The 23216-nt window shown below is 40.2% G+C and overlaps 1 protein-coding gene across 1 annotated transcript in view; it reads left to right on the plus strand.

Annotated features, from left to right (window-relative positions):
• The first annotated feature begins 13984 nt into the window (after positions 1 to 13984).
• Positions 13985 to 23216, plus strand: part of zgc:153039 (uncharacterized protein LOC767698 homolog) — a 34208-nt gene continuing 24976 nt past the window's right edge. The window contains exons 1-6 of the mRNA XM_027014897.2: positions 13985 to 14575; positions 19401 to 19535; positions 20114 to 20251; positions 20431 to 20736; positions 21830 to 21937; positions 22011 to 22122. Coding sequence (XP_026870698.2) covers positions 14356 to 14575; positions 19401 to 19535; positions 20114 to 20251; positions 20431 to 20736; positions 21830 to 21937; positions 22011 to 22122 — 1019 coding nt within the window. The 5' untranslated portion in view covers positions 13985 to 14355. The remainder of the gene's footprint in view (positions 14576 to 19400; positions 19536 to 20113; positions 20252 to 20430; positions 20737 to 21829; positions 21938 to 22010; positions 22123 to 23216) is intronic.

The following is a 23216-nucleotide window of genomic DNA, read 5'->3' on the forward strand; positions in this document are numbered from 1 at the left end:
TAAAGCAAATTCTCTTGAGATAAAACTATTTCAGGTGAGTTGATAGAAACTGGTGAATCATTGAATAGGCTTCCTGGACATGTATTCAGTCCAGTGTTACAATAAATTGCAAAAGAAGCAAATAAAGAAATGATTTTAAAGGTAATATCCAACCAAAAAGGGCAAGGAGGCATCTATTTGCCTTTAAGTCATAAGTACGCTTAAGGGGCAGGGGGACTGCTTGACTACTCAGTTTCAAAACACCTATCTTCATCTAACGTTTTTTAAAGTCGACTACACCTTTAAATTAGCAAAAGTCTCTGTGTATATAGTATCCCAAGAGATGTTTTCATGGTGCTTTCGGGCTTTCTCTGAATTTTTCATTTTGATTTCTTTGATAAGTGACAGTTAATCATGTGTATGTTTAAACAAAGATCTGTAGCTCTCTATCACAGATTAATTATTTGATTTCGCACTATTCAACAACAGTACAGCAGATGATTGGAGTGGATGGGTGAAATGCCAGATGGCTTTTAGGCACAGTTTTTCAAAAGCAGACAAAAGAAAACCAACTAACAAACAATGCAGATAATATTCCAATGGATATTGTGAATGGAAGCTCTATAAATGGAGCTTTTCACGTCTAATTTGGTTTCTGGCAATGATGCTTCTGGCCACTAGAGGTTGGCATGGGAGTTCCGAGTCCCCTCCCCCTAGGTATCATCACTTAGACTCAGCTGGTCCTTGTTATCTAATCATCTCTTGCATATTCACTCTCTCCCTCTAGTTCCAAGTCTGGCCCCTACTTAGTAGTCTGTACTTCTGAGCAGTTCCTTTTGTTTTCTGTCTACCCATTTATGACTTCAACTTTGGTTTGTGCTCCACTCCACTCCTTTGGTTTTGTCTTAATTTATACTCATTGTGACATATTCTGAACAGCCTGTTCTATCTTGTCACAGAGATGCTCTATTGGATCTGGGCACTATGAAGGCTAGGAAAACAAGAAATAAATTGCTGTCGTATTCCTGGAGCCAAACCATGACTACAGGTGCATCTCTATAAATTAGAATATCTTCTAAAAGTTAATTTATGTCAGTAATTCAATTCAAAAAGTGAAACTCGTATATTATATAGATTCATTACACACAGAGTGATCTATTTCAAGTGTTTATTTCTTTTAATATTGATGATTATGGCCTTTCAGCCAATGAAAACCCAAAAATCAGTATCTCAGAAAATTATAATATAGAAATTCAAAAAATTATTTTTAATACATAAATGTTGGCCTACTGAAAAGTATGTACAGTATATGCAATGTAATGAATCTATATAATATACGAGTTTCAGTTTTTTAATTGAATTACTGACATAAATTAACTTTTTGATGATATTCTAATTTATTGAGATGCACCTATAAACCACCTTTGTGGCTTGGTTTATTGTCCAGCTGAAAGTGTCCTTCTGCTATAGGGTAACCCAGCTGCCATGAAGGGATGAACTTGGTCATCCTCAGTGCCTATGTAAGCCCTTTTGTCTAAATATCCATCCACAGCTATCAGAGGACCCAGGGCATGAAAACATTCCCAACACCATTACTATACCTCTACCAATCTGAACTGTTGATTTCTGAGAGGAAATGTTCATTGATTCATGCTGCTTGCCCCAAATTCTGACACTTCTATCAGCCTGATGTAATAGAAATCTGGATCCATCTGACCGGGTGGTGTTTTTCCACTCATTGATCCAATTTTTGTGCCCTTTTGCCCATTGGAGACTTGCATTTTTGTTTCCCTTAAACAGCAATAGCACTTGAACTGGCCGATCCGTACTAAGGAATGGTGAGTTGCACATTCAGGCACATTAGTTGGAGCATCAGCATTGTATTTGGCTGCAATTTGTTCGACTTCCTCGATCCTCAATCATTCCAATCTCAGTATACTCTTTACATCATTGCACAAGAAACACCCCCCCCCCCCCCCCCCAACACTGGCAGTTTTTGAAATCCCATCCCTGCCTAGTCTAGCACCGATGATCATACTTCATTTGAAGTCATTCCATTCTACTATGGATTGAAACTAATCCACGGAAAACTTGCTCACTTAATTTTTTTCGCTCTCTCTCAGAACCTGGTACACCTGTGATATGATCTCCTTGGGAGTGTCTAGGGGTGGAAAACAAGCACACAAAACTACGGGGGGTCAGGCCTGGATTTTTAAATACTTTCAGCGTTGTGGTTGGTGGGAGTGAAACAGTATCATTTGAGTATGGTACCCCTGATCTATTAACCTTCACTCCTTGATGTGTTGAATGTTTTTCATACTGAAATATTACTTAACCACATCACATCAAACAGCTTGTCCTGACAATGCTGTGTGATCATCTGTGTTGTGTGATTTCTAGGTCTCCTGCTGCCGCTGCTGTGTGTGGTGTTCTGTGAGGTGCAGCACTGTTGCACTCGACCACTGGATTTTGTGTGCAACCCTGCAGTCAGACAGAGTATGAACATCATAGGAGTGTTGAAGGAAGCAGTGGTAAGCATGCGCGTGTACGCGCGCACACACACAAAAAGGTTAACATACATATACATTGATAGTTGTCCATGGGCAGATCTAGCTCACGTACATTTATAGTCCTATTGTGCATGTTTAGCAGTCCATAAAATGTGAAAGTTATGGGTATAGGTTCTAGCCCAGCTGACAAGGTTAAACTACAGCTGATATTTTTTTCAAAATTGCAAAATTGTAAACCACTTCATTTATCTCAGAGGAAGCGGTTCATTTCACAGCACACAATGATACAAGTAACATTTTATTATGATATATGCACAATCATAAATCGTGTAGTGAATAAGGAAAGCAAGACATAGTGACAAAGTGTTGCCTGGATGTAAAAGTTTTGATTGTAAAGTGTCCTTAGGTATAAACACAATAAATAAATCATTAAAATTGTATGTAATCATGGTTGACCCTCAAAGCCCTCATTCTTAACAACAGTAGGGTTTTCACATCTTAGGAAGATGTGGTGCAGCTTGGTAAAAACAAAAATTGTAGAAGAAGTGTGAAACCAAACATCTAATGACTAGAGAAATCCACTATTAACGAACACATTTTAGATTTTTTAATGTAAGGTTTGTTCCCTGAAGATATGTTTATTAAAAAGTCGATATATATATATATATATATATATATATATATATAGAGAGAGAGAGAGAGAGAGAGAGAGAGAGAGAGAGAGTCAATTAATAGATTTTTTCAGTGGGTTTTGAATACAGCATGCACAGGTTGCTGAGCTTGTAAATCCCATTTTAAACAATCTTCTTATGTGTAGTGTAATGTACTCTAAGTATTATTTTTGTACTGAGTTTATTGTAGGTTAGTGTTGCTGATCATGTGGTAATTATTTTTACACACCAATTCAAAACTCAGCACTGGAGGCTAGTAATAAATCTCTCTCATTGTATCACTGGGAGTGTAATTGTGCATTTTGTATGACCTATTATTTTGTACATCTTTGGAAATAGTTTTTGGTAGTAGGAATGTTTATACATTCTGATATGGATGTAGACAAGCATAGCCTATTTGAATTGATTTTTGAACACATAATTGATCTTAGCTGGCGGTATTGTAGGAACTGGATGCTTTCTATACCGCATTTTTGGGTTAATTGTGGAAGGCACATGAAAGTAGTGTTATGATAAATATGTTTAAGATGTGTGATGCCTTTTTCTATCCAAGATGAAAAGTTTAATATTTTTTGTTGATGGTAAAGTCTGAAATGTTCTAAATGGGGGAGTGAATAGTTTCTGTGAGTGTGGATTTATCTTGTGGTATTTCCACAAGATACATCTCTGTATAAAAGTTTGTTCTATGTCTATCCATAATCTGTATGATATGCTGGGCTTTAACCTTTTTATTACATATTGTAGTTGATTGATTAATGTATTAATGAAAAAAAAGCAGGAGTTTATGTTAGTAGCTCAGTGGTTAAGGTACTTGACTTGTAATCAGAAGGTTGCTGGTTCAAGCACCACCACTGCCAAGTTGCCACTGTTGCACCCCTGAGCAAGGCTCTTCACCCTCAATTGGTCAAGCTAGCCTCAGTTATAATTGGATAAAAGTGTCAGGTAAATGTAAGTATAATTCTAGGTGATTTATTTTTCCAGTAGTTATCATGTTATCCAAAGTATTCCATTTATATTTTAGCATATTGCTGCTTCTAAAAGTTCAATGAAAATAGAGACGAGGTAAGGAGAGCATCTTTGTCTAGTGCCTCGATGCAATGTAAAAGTTGTGATATTATCGCATTAGTAATAATTGTGGCCTTAGGTGCAGTGTAAAGAATCTGGATGCATTTAATAAATGAGTCTCCAAGTCCAAATCTACATAGCATGGTGAATAAGAATTTCCAATTTTTCTGCATCCAAGATAACCACTGCTGTTGGTATTTTTTAATGAGAGGTGTATTCAATTATATTCAACATCCTATGCATATTGGTGGAGCAATATCGGCCTTTGTTAAAACCTATTTGGTCTAGATGTATTAAGTCATGCATTACTGTTTGGATTCTGTTGGCTAAAGCTTTACTTATAATTTTTATATGTGTTTTCATGAGTGATAAGGGCCTTTAACTAGAGGGTATTGTGGGGTCTTTATTTGGTTTAAGGTGGAGAGAGATAATGACTATTCATGTTTGCAGGTAGATTTTCATTTTGTTTAATTTCTAGTACAAGTCTGTTAAAGTGGAGCTAGGATTGGTCAAACATGTTTGTAGAACTCGCCAGGGAATCTGTCAGGTCCTGGAGCTTTATTGATAGGCATGCGATTTAAGGCTTTGTGAAATGCTTCTTGTATTGTATTGTATGTTTAAGCATTTATGTTTTTTTCTCTGTTAGTTTTTGGAAGATTGATGTTATTCAGAAAATTATTGATGTCTTCTATTTTGGTTCATGATCTGATGAATATATCTTCTCAAAAAGATTCTGAAAATATGATTGATTTCTATAGGTGATTTTTTTAAGTTGACAAACCTACCTTTAAGCACCTGTTCAGTTTGTTAGTAATTTTTTCTCTACTGACATACCAAAAATGTTATTTAGTACTTAAAGGGATTTACGTGTTTCTAGTTTTAATTTTGTGGGTTTGTTTTTGTTTTTTTTTTACATTTTTATGAATTACATATTCCCTGCCTTTCATTGGATCCTGCCAAACACAACAGCCTATTCCATGGAGGATGCAATACTGGAGAATATAATGTTACGCTAACTGTATAGCTGAGAACATGTTGCATGCAACAAACTTTAGCAAGGACAACATAGTACAAGGATGAACACTTATCATGGAATTTAAGAAGGATTGACAAGATACACTGCACCCCATCACTATGAAAACCATAGTCGAGTCAGTAAAGGCTCCAGTTGAAGACAAAGTAAAAGACTTGCAAGATGATGTTGAAACAGGTTCAATCCTGTCTCACAGTCACTCCAGAAAATCTTGCTCTTCGTGCTCAACAAGCCTTAGAGTGAGTAAGCACCATGAAAGCAGTCAAAACCAGACAGGAAAGGAGAGTAAACTCAAATTTGAGAGAGCAAAGCTGGAAGCCAGAATGAATTAAATCCATCTACATTGGAAAGCTGAAGCTGGCCACGGAGAGTCTGCAGTGCTGGAAGCAGCAGCATAGGCTGGGACAAGGGAAAGTGACAGCCTCATCCCAGCTGATACCAGCTTCTCCATTAGCTCCTGAAATGAGGGGGGTGGGGGGTGGGGGGGGGGGGGGGGGGGTGGAGAGAGAGGTCAGTGAGGAGTCTTTACGGGGATATGATGTCCCCCAGAAGCTGAATGGTTTGGTCATCATCCATGTTTATCCTGGAAGCTGAATGGCTTGGTCAGAAGATGTAGTAGCTCTTGAGCCACAAAATCCACTGAGGTAAGGGAGTCCTTGGGTGTTTGTGCCAATGCATCAAAAGAACCAAATATGAGTTAAATAGATGTGTATCAAAAGGTAATAGCAAGAGTCCTCCCATGTCCAAACCCACACAAAGTGCCTCAGTGGTCTCCAGATAATGACAAGCTGCTTGCAAACTCTGTTGAGAATGTAACCTTTCTTCAGATCATAGAACAAGAGTTCTTCCAGAATAATACAAACAGCAGGGTTGCTCCTGCTCTTTTATGCCAGCCACAGATACACTATCTGCCTTTGCACACATATGAACTTGATTGACATCCCAATCTTAATCCATAGGGTTTAATATGAGCCTGCCCTTTGCAGCTATAACAGCTTCAACTCTTCTGGAAAGGCTTTACGAGTGTATTTATGGAAATTTTTGACCATTCTTCCAGAAGCGCATTTGTGAGGTCAGACACTGATGTTGGACAAGAAAGCCTGGCTCGCAGTCTCTGCTCCAATTCATCCAAAGGTGTTCTATCGGGTTGAGATCAGGACTCTATGCAGGCCTGCCAAGTTCTTCCACACCAAACTCACTCATCCGTGTTTTTATGGACCTTGCTTTAGGCACTGGTGCAATCATGTTGGTACAGGAAGGGGCTATTTCAAAACTATTCAGAAATCTCTTGGTATGCTGAAGCATTCAGTTCCTTTCACTGGAACTAGGAGGCTGAGTCCAACTCCAGAAAAACAACCCCACACCATAATCTCCCTTCCACCAAACTTTAGACTTGGCACAATGCAGTCAGACAAGTACCATTCTCCTGGCAACCACCAAACCCAGACTAATCCATCAGATTGCCAGACGGAGAAGCATGATTCATCACTCCAGAGAACATGTCTCCACTGCTCTAGAGTCCCTTGGCTGTGCGCTTTACACCAATACATCCGACGCTTTGCATTCGCTTTGTGATGCAAGGCTTGGATGCAGCTGCTTGGCCATGGAAACCAATTCCATGAAGCTCTCCAAGCACTTTTCTTGAGCTAATCTGAAGGCCACGTGAAGGTTGTAGATCTGTAACGAGCGACTCTGCAGAAAGTTGGCGACCTCTGCGCTTCAGCATCCGCTGACCTTGCTCTGTCATTTTAGGTGGCCTACCACTTCATGGCTGAGTTGCTGTCATTCTCAATCACTTTGTTATACTACCACTGACAGTTGACTATGGAATATTTAGTAGTGAAGAAATTTCACGACTGGACTTGTTGCACACGTGGCATCCTATCATGGTACCATGCTGGAATTCACTGAGATCCTGAGAGCGACTCATTCTTACACACACGTTTGTAAAAGCAGTCTGCATGCCTAGGTGCTTGGTTTTATAAACCTGTGGCCATGGAAGTGATTGGAACACCTGAATTCAATGATTTGGATGAGAATACTTTTGCCCATATAGTGTATGTCTCAATAACAACAAAAACAGTGCTCACAGCCATATGTCACTGAGACAGATGTTAGAAAAGAAACCTGGAATGAAGGTGTACTTCCCCGAGTTCATGCAAAAAATGCTTGACAATGAACATGGTGAGCTTGCACCTCAACTCAAAGAAGAGAACGAATGTTGGCATCTCCCTCAAAAGCCAGTCTGAATTTGTTGTGTTGATTCTAGTGCATGGTATGAAGGTCTCTCACTCAATGAAGTGTTGCTTTCTGGACCAAACCCTAACAGCCTCATATGGGTGCTCCTCAGATTCAGAAGAGAGCCTGTTGCAGTGACAGATGTTTTACTGTTTTGTATTGCACAAAGACTAGAGATTACCTATGCTTATTTTGTGGGACCAATTTTATTGGAGCATTTAAAGAGCTGGAAATTCCTTAATTAGTTATCAATTAATTAAAAGAGCTAATTAGAATTAATTACATTTAAAAGGCCTGGTGATTTGCAGCATAGAAGACTACCTCCTTCTACAAAAATGCACTTGGGTTTTCAGGCTTACACACTCCTCTCCTATGGTTGGCACTTAGGAGTGCAGGATTGGACTCACCCAACAAATTATAGATTCCATGCTTCTCCAAGTTGGTCCTTTCATAATTCACTCCTGAAGTCCTAAATCACCTTTATGGCAGAGGTCAGTGCTATTGTGAATGTTAGACTAAATTCCCATATCCACTGACCCAGAAGCTCCCCTCATTCTAACCCTTTCCATTCTAACCCTTTTCTGGATTAACAGAAAACAGTTACATTGGCTGCCATTGAGTTCTAAAAAGGATATCTGATCAAGAACCAGCGGAAGAGACTTAGCAGAGACCTTCTGGATTAGGTGATGGCAAGAATATTTGAGCACACTACAGTTGACAGAATTTGAAATCACAGAAAGCCCATTTCAAAGAAGGAAACAGTTCTCATGAAGGACAGTTACATAAATCAGTGACCAATGGGAATTATTGTGAATGCTATTCCCAGATGGACTGCTAAGAAAAGTAAACATAAAAAGTGAGAATCAGGCAGTCAATATATTCCCAAGAGAACATGGAAATCCCCACAGGCTCTCCATCTCAGCAGCCTCTTCAGCATGGAGATCAAGAGAGCAGCTGAGTCAGTTAACATCATAGCAAAGATGTCTCTCACACTCCAGCTATGAGGCAAGCCAGAGAAACAGTCAATGACATACAACGAGTTGACCATGCTGTTAATGACTTTAAATACATATACACCTGTCAAAATCCAGTAAAGTAGCAACTGAGCAGTCTCTGATCAGAAAAGAGTTGCAATATGGTTACTCACTCCAAACTAGATTCAAATCCAGGTTCCTGTATACAGGGAACTGGGGTAAAAGTGAGTGCACCTCCAGCAAGGGCCAAAGTATCCAAGTGCAGGGCAGCTAATGAACTTGATAAGCCAAAAAGAAAACAAATAACCAGGCCCACCAGGGAATTCATGCCTGGAGCCTGGAGAATGATTAGAGGAGCCTCTCAAAAGAGGAAGCCCAAACCATCACCCTCAGGGAAACCAGCCAAGTATGCATACCCACAAGGCTGTCAGGTGAAGGCAATAACACACTGACAGCAATGAGAACAAAAGAAAAACTTGAGTTCTCTCTATCCTTCCTTGCTTGGGAAAGCCACGTTGAGCAGTTCAAGAGATGGAAGGTACAACTCAACACTGTAGAGGAGCAGAAGAAAGGAGCTGCAAGAGCCATCCCTGGAGGTCTCTACCCATATTACTGGTTTTGTCTTTTGCCAGAACTCTGGAAAATAGGCTGCTTTTAAGAAGGATGACAGGTGCAGCGGATTGCCTCTGATTACTGTGAGGATCATAGGTTTCACGAGAGGGATGGAGGACTCATTAGGCCTTTATATAGGCCAATGTGAGCCTGAGCTGCACTTATGCCTACAGAACATTTTGAACATTTCACCAAACATTGTTCATTCCAAAAATGTCAGCCTTTAAATGAACCGTCTTCTTAGGGACAAATGACATACTTTTAATTTCAATTTTCAATACAAATATGGAAGAAAAAAAAAAAAAAAGACACCAACAAACTTGTGATATTTACTTCCCTCCAACTCAGGAAAACTGCAATGGTTCTGATCACCTCGCCTTTACTATCCAGCTTCCCTGCATCCGCATTCACAAAGCATCATGGGACAAACAGTCTGTGAGTAACACCGCTCATTACTTTAGGCCAAAACCATACCTCAGACTGTCCTTAGGCCACACCTCTCCCACACACAATGGGTTCACATTTTTTCTTCTAAATTGTGAATATTGATTGGCCTTAATTGTTTCAGCCATTTGCTACATCAACTCGACTCTCCAATTTGTGGGATAAGGTTGTAAAAGTGACATGATGAGTAGCAATAATATAAAACTTATTATTACATTAAATGTTTGAGCTATGCTTGAGGACCAGACATGGCAAGTCACAAATCAGTAAGTAATGTTCCATTTAATGGCTTATAATACTGAGGGAAAAGAGCAGGTTTTCTCAACTGCTACCTTCCAGTAAGTTATCGCACTTTTAACTGTAACTCTTAACTACAATTGCTCTCTCAATTTACAGTCTCAGTTATGCCAGGTATACTTCAGATAAGACCATAATCAGGTCCTCCACCAAAACACAAAAACTGATGAAAGAGAAAGATGTTTGCCCTGTCATCAAGAGATCAATCTCATATTATGCTGAGAGCCTGAGAAAGCAAAATTGGCCTTGTTCTCAGGGAGGGCTGAGGTAGCATACTTTGCCTCCCATGTCAATTACAGTGACACTGACCAATCATGGGTGTCTGTGAGGTCAAGCACCAATGGCTAGTCATATCATCTGAGTGTGTTATTGTTCCCCCTGATGTTACATGAGCTGCAGCTTGAAAAGATGTGGTGATTGGTTGTATGTAACATGTGACTGCCCTTTGCCTCTTTGGTTGGCTGCTGTGGAGAATTACCCGATGGGCAGGAATTGTTAAAATAGAGTGGAAACCCCTCCTCCCACCCCCAAAAAAGAAATGTAATGTGTGTAAATGAATAGGAATTAAATTTATGAAATTATATTATTCATTATTATGTTAAATTCATTAAGGACTGCCAGTGCATATGTTTCCTGAAACAGCAAAATTACTGAACACAAAATACAGCATTTATACAGCATACAAGTCTCTATCCACACATGTAAATGTTAATTATCTAATGTGTGAATTTTCTGACACACCAATGATGGAAATAAATCTATCAGTGGTAGGGTCAGAGGATGAAAATGGAGAGAAAATGAGAGAAGAACAGCAAACCAATGAAATCTGGGGCTACTTTGGTTGTAAAGTTTGTAAGTACTGTGGGATTTGGACAAAACTGGTTTCTGATTTGTGTTTATATAAACATGAGAAGATGTCCAGGAAAATGTCACAGTCAGCTTTTCAAAATTGTGAAGATACTATCTTGTTGAACTTTTTACCCTCTCTTCTTTAATCCCCTCCCCACCCTAACCCCCACCCCCACCACCTGTGGTAGCTCCAGCAGAAGCTGTCTTCGGTGTGTGGTTCTCTGGGTGTTCTACTGCAGGGTCTCAGATCATTCCAAGGTCATGGGCACCCCTGTTGCCAAAGCCGCATACTGAAAGACCTGGAGCATAACGTGCAAAACCACCAGCACATACTCAGAAATCTAGACCTCCCCAAAACCAGCACTTGCTCACAGGTGGGCTTGTGTGCACGTGTGTGTGGGTGTGTGTGTGTGTGTGGGTGTGGGTGTAGTTGCCATTGTACAAAACCTTTTAAAATAGTCTCAAGGTGCAATAAAAACAATGTTTAACAATTAGTGTGAAATATGCAATATACAACTAGATCTGGCTCCAATCTGATTTTAAGGAAACTGATCTGATACCGTCACAATCCAGCCAGAAAATAGCACGACCACAGGTCACATGAAAACAGCTAATTTAGTTAGAGCAGGTTACATAATAACAGCTAGTTTAATAATAATATTGTTCAAATGCAAATATCCATGTACATGCACACATGTGATGACTTGCATTGCTATCATTTTGATAATGAAACTATATCAGATCAGCATCAGTATTGGGTGACATGAATAGGAAGATATAGGTATTGGATTGGTAAACAGCAGATGAGCAAATAGTAGCAGAAATCAGAAAATAACACTGTTCTAAATCATAAAGCTATTGGTGTTTATCAGAGGACTTTGTGGCTCAGAATGTATTTTCCCTGGAAGTTTATAGAAGGCAATGTGTGTGGGAGATGCTGTGGGTTCTTCATACATGTACCACTAAGTGTTTACACCTCATGTTTGTTAACTTTATCTCCTGTTTGTTCTTTGCAGGGCACACTGGGGCCACAGGCCACCAGCTGTAAAAAACAGCAAACGAAGAGCTTAGGGCAGACACTGAAGCTCTACAACCTGCTACTGAGAGGGACTCTAGATCTCCTCCTGGTGGAGTTCTCAGACAACTGCACACAATATTAAAGTGGCAAGATTAAAGATTAAACCTTGTTTGCACCAGGGTCAATGATCCAGTCTTGGCTGAATACAGGATACTGAACTCTGAAATTATGGCATCTGCTCGGTGTGCATGTGAGCATGTATAATTTTGAATGAGGTGTGAACACGAAAACCTAAAAGCAGGTATGACGAGCCTTTTTCAGTTGAAAACCACATGCGAGTATATTAAAATATATGGACATTGATAATGTTTAATACTTATATATTTCTCATATACACTAAATATGCACTATAAGAAACATTTGATTATTAGAAACATCTTGTAGATACCAGTAAACTTTCTGTTAGCTGTGCTCTAGCTCTGTATAAGTGGTCCGCTTCTGACCAAAGGACCACTGTTAGTTGGATATTTTTGAATGTCAGATGGGCATTGATTGGATACAGTCTGTAAATATATAAGTTAATACATAACGCATCATATATTGCATGCAGGTGTAGACAGGTGTACACAATAAAGTTGTGAGTGACGGTAGGGGTTTCTATTAAGTCATGGATGAGTGCTTTTGCTTTATATAGTCAGTCAGAGCAATGCCCTCTAAGGTTCCTACTAATTCTGAAAACTATAACCATCAAAAATAGAATTTGTAAACTTCTTGTCTGCTCCAGTTGCTACTGTTTTCTAATTCTGATAACTTTTTTACTATATAAAGGCTTTTGTTGAATTGCTCATTTTGAATAACATGCTAGTAAAACAGTGGTATACCCACAGCTAATTTGGGGGAGGTGAAGCTTTGGAACAAAATGGAAGAGTACCTCAGAAGAAAGTAAACAAACAGGAAAGAGAATGGAAAATGTGCATGGTGACTTGATGACTCTCTCTCTCTTTTTTTACTCGTGATAGTTTTATTTTCTAAATGTGTAACCCTAGTTGTCATGACAATTGGAAAAGTCCTTTGTTTTTCTATGCAATGTTAACAGGTGTCTTTCATTTAGGGAGAGTTTTGATATAGCTTCCCTAATGTTTACAAGATTACCACACAGAAAGCCCTGTGGACTTGCTCCCATTAGTGATTTGAACATATAGCATGTATAAAGCATGTAGTTCAGTGGTGCCTAGCTCTACTTCTGAAGTTTTTTCCTCTGTAGAGAATTTGGATCTAAGCTTTAAGGATGGTAGCTCTTCAGAAGCAGGGCCAGAGAACCCATGTGTAAATCAATGTTGCTCACATTTATGCAAACACCCTGCTCTAATGTGCTATAGCCATTAGCCACATAAAGGGCTTTGTCATTAGCTGAAGAGCTTGATCAAGTTAAAAGATGCGTAACGCTAAATGGGCAGAAGAGGAGTGTCAACCAGTAGGGAATGACAACTTAGTCCAGTGTCTAATCCAGTGGCCACCAACCTTGGAGATCTATTTTCCTACAGGTTACAACTTCGACCCAGATCACCTGCCATCAGCCGCACCTGCCCTAGACAATTAAGGCCTCTGAGGCTATTATTGGATGGATTTGGGTGTGTCTGATTGGGGTTGGAAGTAAATTGGTGACCCCGCTGGACTACGGTATCGATATTCACCTCATAAGATAATATAGTACACTTTAACTCATTAGACTAGTTTTGTTAATTAGTTAATGAGCTGAGTGATAAGGAAACATGGGAGACCGCAACAACGTGGTACTTCAGGACCAAGGATCGGGAAACGATAATAAGAGTATCTTTCATTGATCTGAGATCAGTTTACCAGCTTTGTTATAATAGTTAAGATGATCATTTGGGTCTTGCTCATGTTCTTTTATATAACGTTATGTGAACATTTAAATCGACAAATATAGTTTGTTGCACATTTATGCAAATACTGTAGTAATTATAATTAATAAAATGCAACGATATTGAAAGATTTGGTGCTGTGTTCAAGATTTGTAGCGCGTCAGTCGGTTAGAACAATTCCTAGAAATTCAGTGTGTATTCGTTTTTAATCTCTACTTTCATCATCCAAGAATGACGACGGTGGTTTCAATAAAGTGAACGGTTGTATTTTGTCAGTCATTAATAAATAGTCCACTGACAGCTCGCACTTCTACCGCCACCAACAAAAGCCACTGAATGACTGTGCGTGCTGCATCACGTGACCTTGGGCGCGAGGCTCGTTTAGTTGTCACATGACCGTGGCCTCGAACCAGAAGAAAACCCAGCTAACTTTTACGTGTCCATAGAGCAGACAAAGTGAAGTTTCTTGTTTTAGCATCACTATCTGTTGAAACGGAGTTGCCTTCTTCCTTCCTTGTTTTTGTTGTACCTTTGGTTTCGTTTCAATGGGAAAACCGTAAGACAATGGAATTCGACTAATATTCGCGACGCCGACGAGCAGAACTGAGCGCGGTGACTGTGGGAGTAGCCTAGGCTGCTTGGTTCTGTTTCGGTGGGTTTCTTTTTCAGTGGCTATTTAAATTAGCCTGACGCTGAACTCGGCTAAGGACCGCTTAGAGTAGTCCGCTGAATAGTGGATGGTGTGTTCCTGGTTATCAAACTAACGTGTTAACACCAGAATGAGTGAGCGGACTCCTCTCTTGCACTACCGGCTGTCCGGGAGCGTCAATGACTCCGGCGAACAGCACTCGTGTCCAGTCGAGAACTCCGTGGAGCAAACCTCCACCACAGTGCGGAGGAAGGCGGCCTACAGCCAGCCTAAGAAACTCACCACCTTCTTCGGCGTGATTATCCCCACCTTACTGTCTATGTTCAGCGTCGTGGTCTTCTTACGAATAGGTAAGGTGTGTGTGTGTGTATATATATATGTATGTATGTGTATATGTGTATATGTGTGTGTGTGTATAATTACACACACTAGTCACTTGCTTTGTAGTCACAAACCTACTGTTTGTCTTCATAACACGACACACGTTACCTGCCCGTTACCACAACAGTTGCTGCCCCTGAACTGCCGTTGCTCTGTGAACCTCAACTGGCACGAGAACAGTTCCAAGGTGTGCAGGAAGTGCTTTGCCAGTCTTGGGGCAGCAGCTCTTGGCCAACCTTTTACAAGCCATATGGACAAATTATCACTGATAAATGCAGCGGTTTCCCTGGCCCGGATACAATATCTACCTAGACGCGCCAAATGCAGTGACCTTCGAAGCCCTATGAAAACTCTTGTATGAATTTTATTGTAAGATACAGAGATTGATTGATGAACATTCAGAAATGGAATCATTGAAAGAAAATTTGGGGATGGATTTCTTTAATTAAGAGTAAACAAAAGGGCAGTTTTAGGGGATTACACAACTACCGGAAAGGTCATAAAGCCTGATTGTGCTTCGAGCTCACGAGGGATCACCAGATCATGCTGTTCACTGGGAATTGCTTGGAAAAGAGTTTAACTGTTTGCATCCAATTAAATGTGATTTTTAATAATAAATTTAACCTTTAATTCTAATTTGGGTATTTCTGTAAACCATTTCTGCTTCCGTGTAGCGGTTCCTCTATTGCATTTAGTCTATCACTGTACAATTTACAACCAACAATTCTGACCTTACCTGTGACTGCAGCACCTATCCTGTTAATACCAACTATTTGATTATTAATCATCCGAGATGCTCTGGTGAAGCAAAGTCCCCCTTGCCGTGTTTTTTGCTCAGTGAATGACTGAATAACGTGAGAAGAAGAGAAAAGTAGGCCAAGTCTACTATTTGGACCAGATTAGTCATTCAAGTAATTTTACCACAAGAACTTTTGTAATGCTTATGGACACTTTACATGGGATAAGAAATCTTGTGTCTGTAATTTAGAGTGGTTACTTGATTTACACATTGCTGTCATACAAATAAATAAAATAAATCTGCATATTGTTTGTGGGTTTTTGGCCCAAACTGCAGAACAATATTGCTGCATGACTTGGTTACACTTTGTCTTGTGCCATTATGAACGAGGAGACAGAATTTGGTCTAAATTTTTGAGAAGGCCTTTGCAAGTAAATGTTAAAGTATATAACAGTAAATGCTTCTTTTTCGCAGGCTCTGTCGGAATATTTGCCGATATGAATATTCTTACCGCGTTAAAATCACGGTGGTCATGGACATCATTTAAGATTGAGACATGTCCTCACCACTTTCTGAAATGGCTGGCTTTGTTCTTACATTGAAGGTGTATTCTGAAAATATTTTAAAATAATTTAATAATGATTGTCAGTAAAATGAAATGTTTAGCCTAATGCTGACAATCAAAATCAATAGTGATTTTGTCAAAGGTTACATAGCTAATAAGCGTGGCCCAACAGATTTCATGAAATACAAACTTTTTCAACTAAATAACTACAAATACATTTTAATTCATAGTGCTCATATCTTCTGTATTGTTCCACGCTGGTAGGCTTGACGATCGTTGCCATTAAAACGCTATGAACCTTAATTCCAGCTCTTATCTTTTTATTTATTTATTTTAATTGAACATGCGTGTCAAAGAACCTTAAAGGAAAACGAATTTGCAGGGCAGCTGAACTGAATGCAACACCGGTCCCTATTGTCCCCCGAAATTTTAAAAGCAAGGTTACACCCATTCCTGCCTGGGGTTATTTTTGGAGTCATTTTATAGAAAGTAAAAGCACGTAATCTTTACTGATGCAGAAGTGCAGTCAGTAATAATGTCTGATATGGCGAATTCGGATTGACCAAAACACTGAGGAATGTTGGTAATATTTGTTACCCCACCTTCCCATGTAAAACTAGTCCTGTCTGAATATGGCTAAAGCCTGTGAGATTGGCTTCTGATATAAGCTGTCTTGATTATAGTTTAGTGTAACAGGTCATAGGCCTGGAATATCGCTGGTTTGACCTCTGAAGGATTGTTGAAGAGCTCAGTTCCCTTAACGTCAGGGTTTGCCAACTCCGGAGCTGACACCCCAACAGATGAAAAATCACCTGATTGCCACCTGGTGTTTGCTAAACACACTTTGTTCTGTGAGCTCGATGTTTTACCACCATTATGGGTATTTCCTGCAATTAGAATACAATGACAATATTACATTGCAGGCTGACATGTGAAAAAAGGCTTCCTTATGTCGCAGCTAGTGCTCATGCAGTTAAATGATCAGAAGGCATGTTGCAGTATGCACTAGGGCCACACAATATACCGTTTATGATTATCGCAGTAGTGGTGTTTGCAGTACTGATTATTGCAGATGGTTGCAATATGCAAATGAACCCTTGAACAAATAGTTAAGCTCCCTGATGATGATCCTCAGGTGTTTCAGATGTTTGTTCTATGCCTGTTTCAAAGTAAGGTGTTCGTATGATCCAATGAGTAATGCAAGGTAGTGTTTAAATCATGTCACATTGTCTTCACCTGTGTATTTTATTGTATTACATGGCATGTCATGGTCACAATATGTAGAAATATATTTCTATCATATTTTGTCTGTTGTGCAGCCATAGTTCATATCATTATCATAATGATAAGCCACAGATACAGACTTCAGTGCCATTTAAATGCAAGCACTTTTTATCATTCAGGCCTTAACCTGTATGGAACTGCTCTGCTGAGCGATCTCAATTTTCTCCATATTCGTGTGAAGACATGTCAGGAATCAGTGCGGTTTTTATGGGAGTGTTATGTGGGAATGTGAACCAGCTGAATTAGAAAATAATTTGGAAAGACTTCTCAGAAGTGGAATTAAATGATGTGGAACAAAAACCAGGCCAGAAACCAATTTCTGATCGAATGTGATTTGATTAAGAGTACTAATTCATAATTGACTCATGCAGGTATTTTTGTCTATAGATATGGATATTTTACATTTAATTATTCGGTTATTGATTCTGGGGATTTGCCACAAATAGGGAAACACTGTGAATGAGACCTCTGTCTGAGCAGGTTTATCTGCCTAAGAAATTCAAGAATGTGTGAAGTGGGTTGGTGTGTGTTTTGTTTGTTTTATCTTTTTGGAAAGACTGCCCTACAGATTTCCACTGTACCATTCAGGAGGGAACACAGTGCTGTGGTAAAATATTCCAGGGAAAGGCGGACCCGGTCAGCAGACTGAAGCGACTGTGGTCAGTGCCTCATCGCAGCAGACTGCCCCTGATTTCACAAATTCAAAAAGTTTCCAAACCCACGAAGGCAGACTCCAACAGTCCCTCAGAGATTGAGTTATTTATTTTATTATTATTCTTAAATAATGATTTGGTTGTTTGATAAATAATTTGAATTGTTTTATATTCCGTTTAGTTAGTTGGGTGCTATGCAAATGGTTTTTTTTTTTTCTGTTTACAGGAACTAATCAATTTGTTAATTTAAATACATTCATTCACATAGTAATGTGAACAGGTATGGTATTTAAACTGGGGTTACCCAATTGCCTCAGATTAACACGAACCTTCTGATCTGTGTAGGTCACGGCGGGTGAGGGGTGGGGGTGTCGGAAAACAGCTGGAGGAGCAGCATGTTGGAGCGCAGGCAGATGCTATAACTTTAATTCCGGAGTCATTCCAGTCTTCGTCTGTGGCTCGTGTGAAATCCCAATCCTGAGGAACACCTTTTAAACACGAATATACACACACACACATATATATGTACGTCATGGCTGATTCTGTGAGTCAGTGGTTAAGGTACTTGACTTGTAAGCGGATGGTTGCTGGTTCAAGCCCCACGACTGCCAAGTTGCCACTGTTGGGGCCCCTGAGCAAGACCCTTAACCCTCAATTGCTCAAGTTGTACTCAGTCAGTCATAATTAAGTTGCTTTGGATAAAGGCGTCAGCTAAATGCCATAAATGTACAACTGTATTCTTAAGTGTGCTTTAAGTTGGTGGAAAAATTAGTTCCCCAAGAAGCATATGTAAGAATTTCTCACCAATGTTCTAGATTTTCTTATACAAGACGCCTCTAATGTATAAAGGTAGCATATGGATATGTTTGAGTGACTAGAAAGCTAGCTAAATAAAACACTTGATAGTGGTTGTATTTAGTGTAACGGGAAGTCTCAAGCATATTCAAGACCTGGAAGAGAGATTCTTTTGCCTCCCCCTCATCCATTTTTAGATGCTGAGGAAACTTTGTTGGTTGTAATGTTTAACGCATCATAATGCTGCTGAATGGACAACATTTTCCAAAAATGTATATAATGACTGCTGATGTTGATGAGGCACTCAGATTGTCTTGGTCCTTGAGTTAAGGCGTGGAAGTGTGGAGTCGTCTTGTCTATGCTGAATGTGCCTGTTGTGTGGGGTGTGTGCATGTGAGTGTTTTTTTTTTTTTTTTTTTTTTTTTTTTTTTATTTATTTTTTGCCACATTACATTGGATTCTGTTTTCTCTTGTTGCAAGTGGTTGCTCTCATCTTCAGCACATCCGCCAATACTGCTGTTTGCGTCCATTTCAAAGCATATAAAACGTATTCAGCTGTATCTTTTTGTTCTTCTATGGCATGCTGGATGTTTAACAATGGAAGGCATTGCACTAAATCTTGCCATTTATTGTCAAAGGACGCCCCCACCCGCAGAGTTGAAGTTCGAAATGTTTAGTGTGAAATCTGGCAAAAAAAAAATGGCAAAGTAATATTTGTGTGTGTGTGTGTGTGTGTGTGTGTGTGTGTGTGTGTGTAGGGTTTGTGGTGGGTCAGTGTGGCCTGTACCAGGCCATTGCAATGTTTATTGTGGCCTATTTCATCATCAGCATGACTGTCCTCTCCTTATGCGCCATCTCTACCAATGGAGCTCTTGACGCTGGAGGAGCCTACTGTATCCTTCTCTCTCATGTGTGTGTGTGTGCGCGCGCACACACACATTGTACTTTCATTACTTATCATTACACTTATCATAGGGATTGATATTGTGCCCTTAGCTAATTGTTCAGTGGAGTTATGCATTGCTTGCATATTCTTCATCCCATTTGTATCAGCTTATCTTGACTTAAGACAATACATCTTTCCATCGGTCTGTGATGGACACAGAAAGCCTTAATAATCCTTCAGTTATTCCAATTTACATTTCATAATATGAATGATGATGATTTTAAAAAAAAAAAAAAAAAAAAGCTGTAGGCCTATAAATATGTGACATGAAGTCTAACCCAACAAGAGAGAAGCACATCACAGAAAAAGTCCATAATTCTCATTGTGCACCTGTGCATCACTAACGTCTTAATCGTGTATAAAGAACTGGGCATCCTATCGGATATATAAAAAAAAATTGAGCTCCTGATTTTTAATGAATATTGAATCAAATAATTTGACAAAGTGGGTGGGGGGGAATGTATGCTGTGCCACATGTTTAACTGCTCTGTGTGAGCTGTTTTCCTTAAGCCAGCCCCTGTGTAGATATGATCAGCCGAGCTCTAGGCCCCGAGTTTGGAGGCAGCATTGGCATCATGTGTTTCTTGGCCAATGTGTGCGGCAGTGCCCTCTATGTGCTTGGCCTGGTAGAGGCCGTGCTCGCAATCTTCGGTGTCCCTGAAGGTAGGTAGAGACTGTGTGTGGTTTCACTGTTTACTAGTCTGGTTAATAAAGCAATAAAAGCAATCTGTTAGTCATATTGATTGTCACATCAAGTCTAGTGCACTAAGGTTAGGAAAATCTATCTGTAATTGTTTTCTTTTTTTCTCATGTTCGTTCTCTCTCTCCATCCCCTCCCACAGATGGTTCTTTGCCGAGCTCCAAGTACGCCGTGATGCCCGTGGGCTACTGGTGGTCCCTGCTGTATGCCACGGTCATCCTGTTGGTGTGTCTGCTGGTGTGCCTGGTGGGGGCGCACATCTACTCCAGAGCCACCTTCCTCATCTTCCTGGTGGTCATGCTGGTGCTGGCCACCATCTTCATCAGCTTCTTCGCCGTGAGGCCGCACACCGTGGATCTGCCCAGACCCTTCGCCAACAGCAGCTTTGCACAAGCTGCCGCCAACTTCACCGGCTTTAAATTGGACACTCTACTCGGAAACCTCCAGGGTGGGTGGGTGTGTGTGGGAGGGGTTGAGGTATGTGTGCATGTGTCTCCAGCATGTGGTTTCTCTCTGTTCTTGCCGGAGTATTTTTTGTGTGTGTGTGTGTGTGATTATGCATCTGTATATGTATGATGATGAGTCCCCCTCCCTTCTCGTTTGTCTGGTTCTTTATGCTGACTCCAGGTTGGCAGTATCTCGGCTAGGCTTCTGTTACCTGGCAGGTTTAGTGCGGTTCGGTCTGGGTCACGTGGTATGAAGAAACAAAATGACCTGCTGTGCTGTTGCTCACGTTTTTCGCTTTCACGCCATTGTTAAAGCCTTTATTTGCACGCACAGACCACCTGCTTCCAGCCCAGCGAGATTTTTTCCAGCTGTTTTTGTTTTTATGTTCATTCATCTCGGTCCCTGGGCAGCCTCACACCTTTCATATTCACATCTATATGCTAATTATTATCTAAATTGCAAGGGAAAACAGCCGGAACTATGATATCTTCAAAACAAGGTTCACGAGAACGTAGTCATTATTTGCCAGCTGCTTTTGTGGTGGTTCAAAAGGCTGTTTGGAGCCCAATGCTTATAAAAACTCATGTGCACAGAGGCAAGAAACCATGTAACCACTATGCCCCTCACCCACTGGGCTTGCTTGGTGTTTATTTGGTATTTATATGACTGTATAGTTTATTTGCAAATGGTTGATTTAAAGATCACTATACTTAGAACTCGTTGATGCAGACAATAGTTCTATATTGCTGCTGTATTATTCCATGTTGCGAGTATGATATGCTGTGTTAAAACACACGCTCAATGATGGCCTGGTCGAAAATTGACCTTTTCACCAAAATGTTCTTGGGATCATGTGAATAGTGATTCATAATGAAGCACAATCAGAACTCTGGTATTCCTGAGTTTAAATATAATGGTTACTGTCCATTATTGCAACACTGAACATTGAAATAAATGAGTGATTCTTTAATTAGACCTGATCTCAACATGGGTAACAGTACTGGAAATGTCAGAAGGTGGGATCCTGTGATCATGCATACACGCGTTCCTCTGTAAAAAAATATAATTTTTATATAACAATTTTGTGTCTGTAGCTGATTACACAGTGGATTACACCACAGGAACGATGATGACGTTCGCTACAGTGTTTGCTGTGATGTTTAATGGCTGTACAGGAATCATGGCTGGCTCCAACATGTCTGGTAAGCATGTGTGCGTTTGTCTGTAAACACTGCTGTTCTGAGGTGGAATGTCGTATAACTATGTGTGTTTTAGGTGACCTGAAAAACCCCAGCTACTCCATCCCTCGTGGAACCATCACTGCCGTCATCTTCACCTTCATCGTGTATAACCTGCTCAGTTTACTGGTGGCCTGTACCTGTGACAGGTGAGTGCGCGCACAGACGATTTTTGCATTAGATTTTCCTATATTGTTGACCCAATTTAAATGTCATGTATCGCACCTCACATTCTGCACTGTAACGTTATGGTCACAGTCATTTCAAATGCATTGTGTTGGACAACCAAGATGACCAACAAAAACCATCCACTATTATTGTACAGTTCCTAATGTGCTGTGCTTTATGCCCACACACGGACTCTTTACTGTAGGATTTGTTGCATCTTCCCAAATTAAGCATATGAATATATTGATATTTAATCGACTTGGGTTTTGAATACAGAAATAAAACAGCATGCATACACATGCACGCGCGCGCACACAGAGCTGTAAAGTCTATAACAGGGGTGGGAAGTGTCCACCCACAGAAGACCAGCTGCCGAAAGTACAATTGTTATACATTTGAACCTGAATTTGCCGGCTGATGAATGTGGATGTGAGAGATGGAGATGCATTGGGAGTGCGAGGGGCAGAACAGATGTCTTTATTGACCTTTGTTTCTCGCTTTACAAAGCTTTTATGTCACCTCAGTACTCCTGAGGCACTTGCTTTACTGGTTTGTCAATAGTATAGAGAGAGAGGCAGACAGCAAGACGAAGGGGGAGTGAGAGAGGCAGGCGGGGTGAATGAGGAAGGAAGCGTCTCAAAATCGTGTTGTCATCCTCTGTGTGGGCATGGAAAGGGTTTCAGAATGTTTTTTGGAACTGTGGTGGCAGTGTTTTTTGGATAAGTGTGTGTGTTTGCTTTTGCAGGCGTGCGTGTCAGGTTTGAGCTGTCCAGTGAGGGTGCCATTGCTCGTAAAGGAAGCAGTAATGATGAATCACTTAAAGAGCTCAATTACAGTCATACTGTGTGTGTGAGTGAGAGAGAGAGTTTTATCCCCTATGTAAAAAAAAAAAAAAAAAAAAATCACTTGCTTCTCATATGACCTTGTCAGAAAAGAGGCTGTGTGTGTGCGCGTGTGAATGCTTGCTTGTTTGTATGGGTTCTTATGTAGGCATGGCATCCCAACTGCTGCCCGATTCTGCTATACGTGGCGCTCTGAAGCTGAAACGAGTTCTTTTTGACGTTCATAAACTTGG

The sequence above is a fragment of the Electrophorus electricus genome, chromosome 15 (assembly GCF_013358815.1).
Source record: "Electrophorus electricus isolate fEleEle1 chromosome 15, fEleEle1.pri, whole genome shotgun sequence".
Taxonomy (NCBI): Eukaryota; Metazoa; Chordata; class Actinopteri; order Gymnotiformes; family Gymnotidae; genus Electrophorus; species Electrophorus electricus.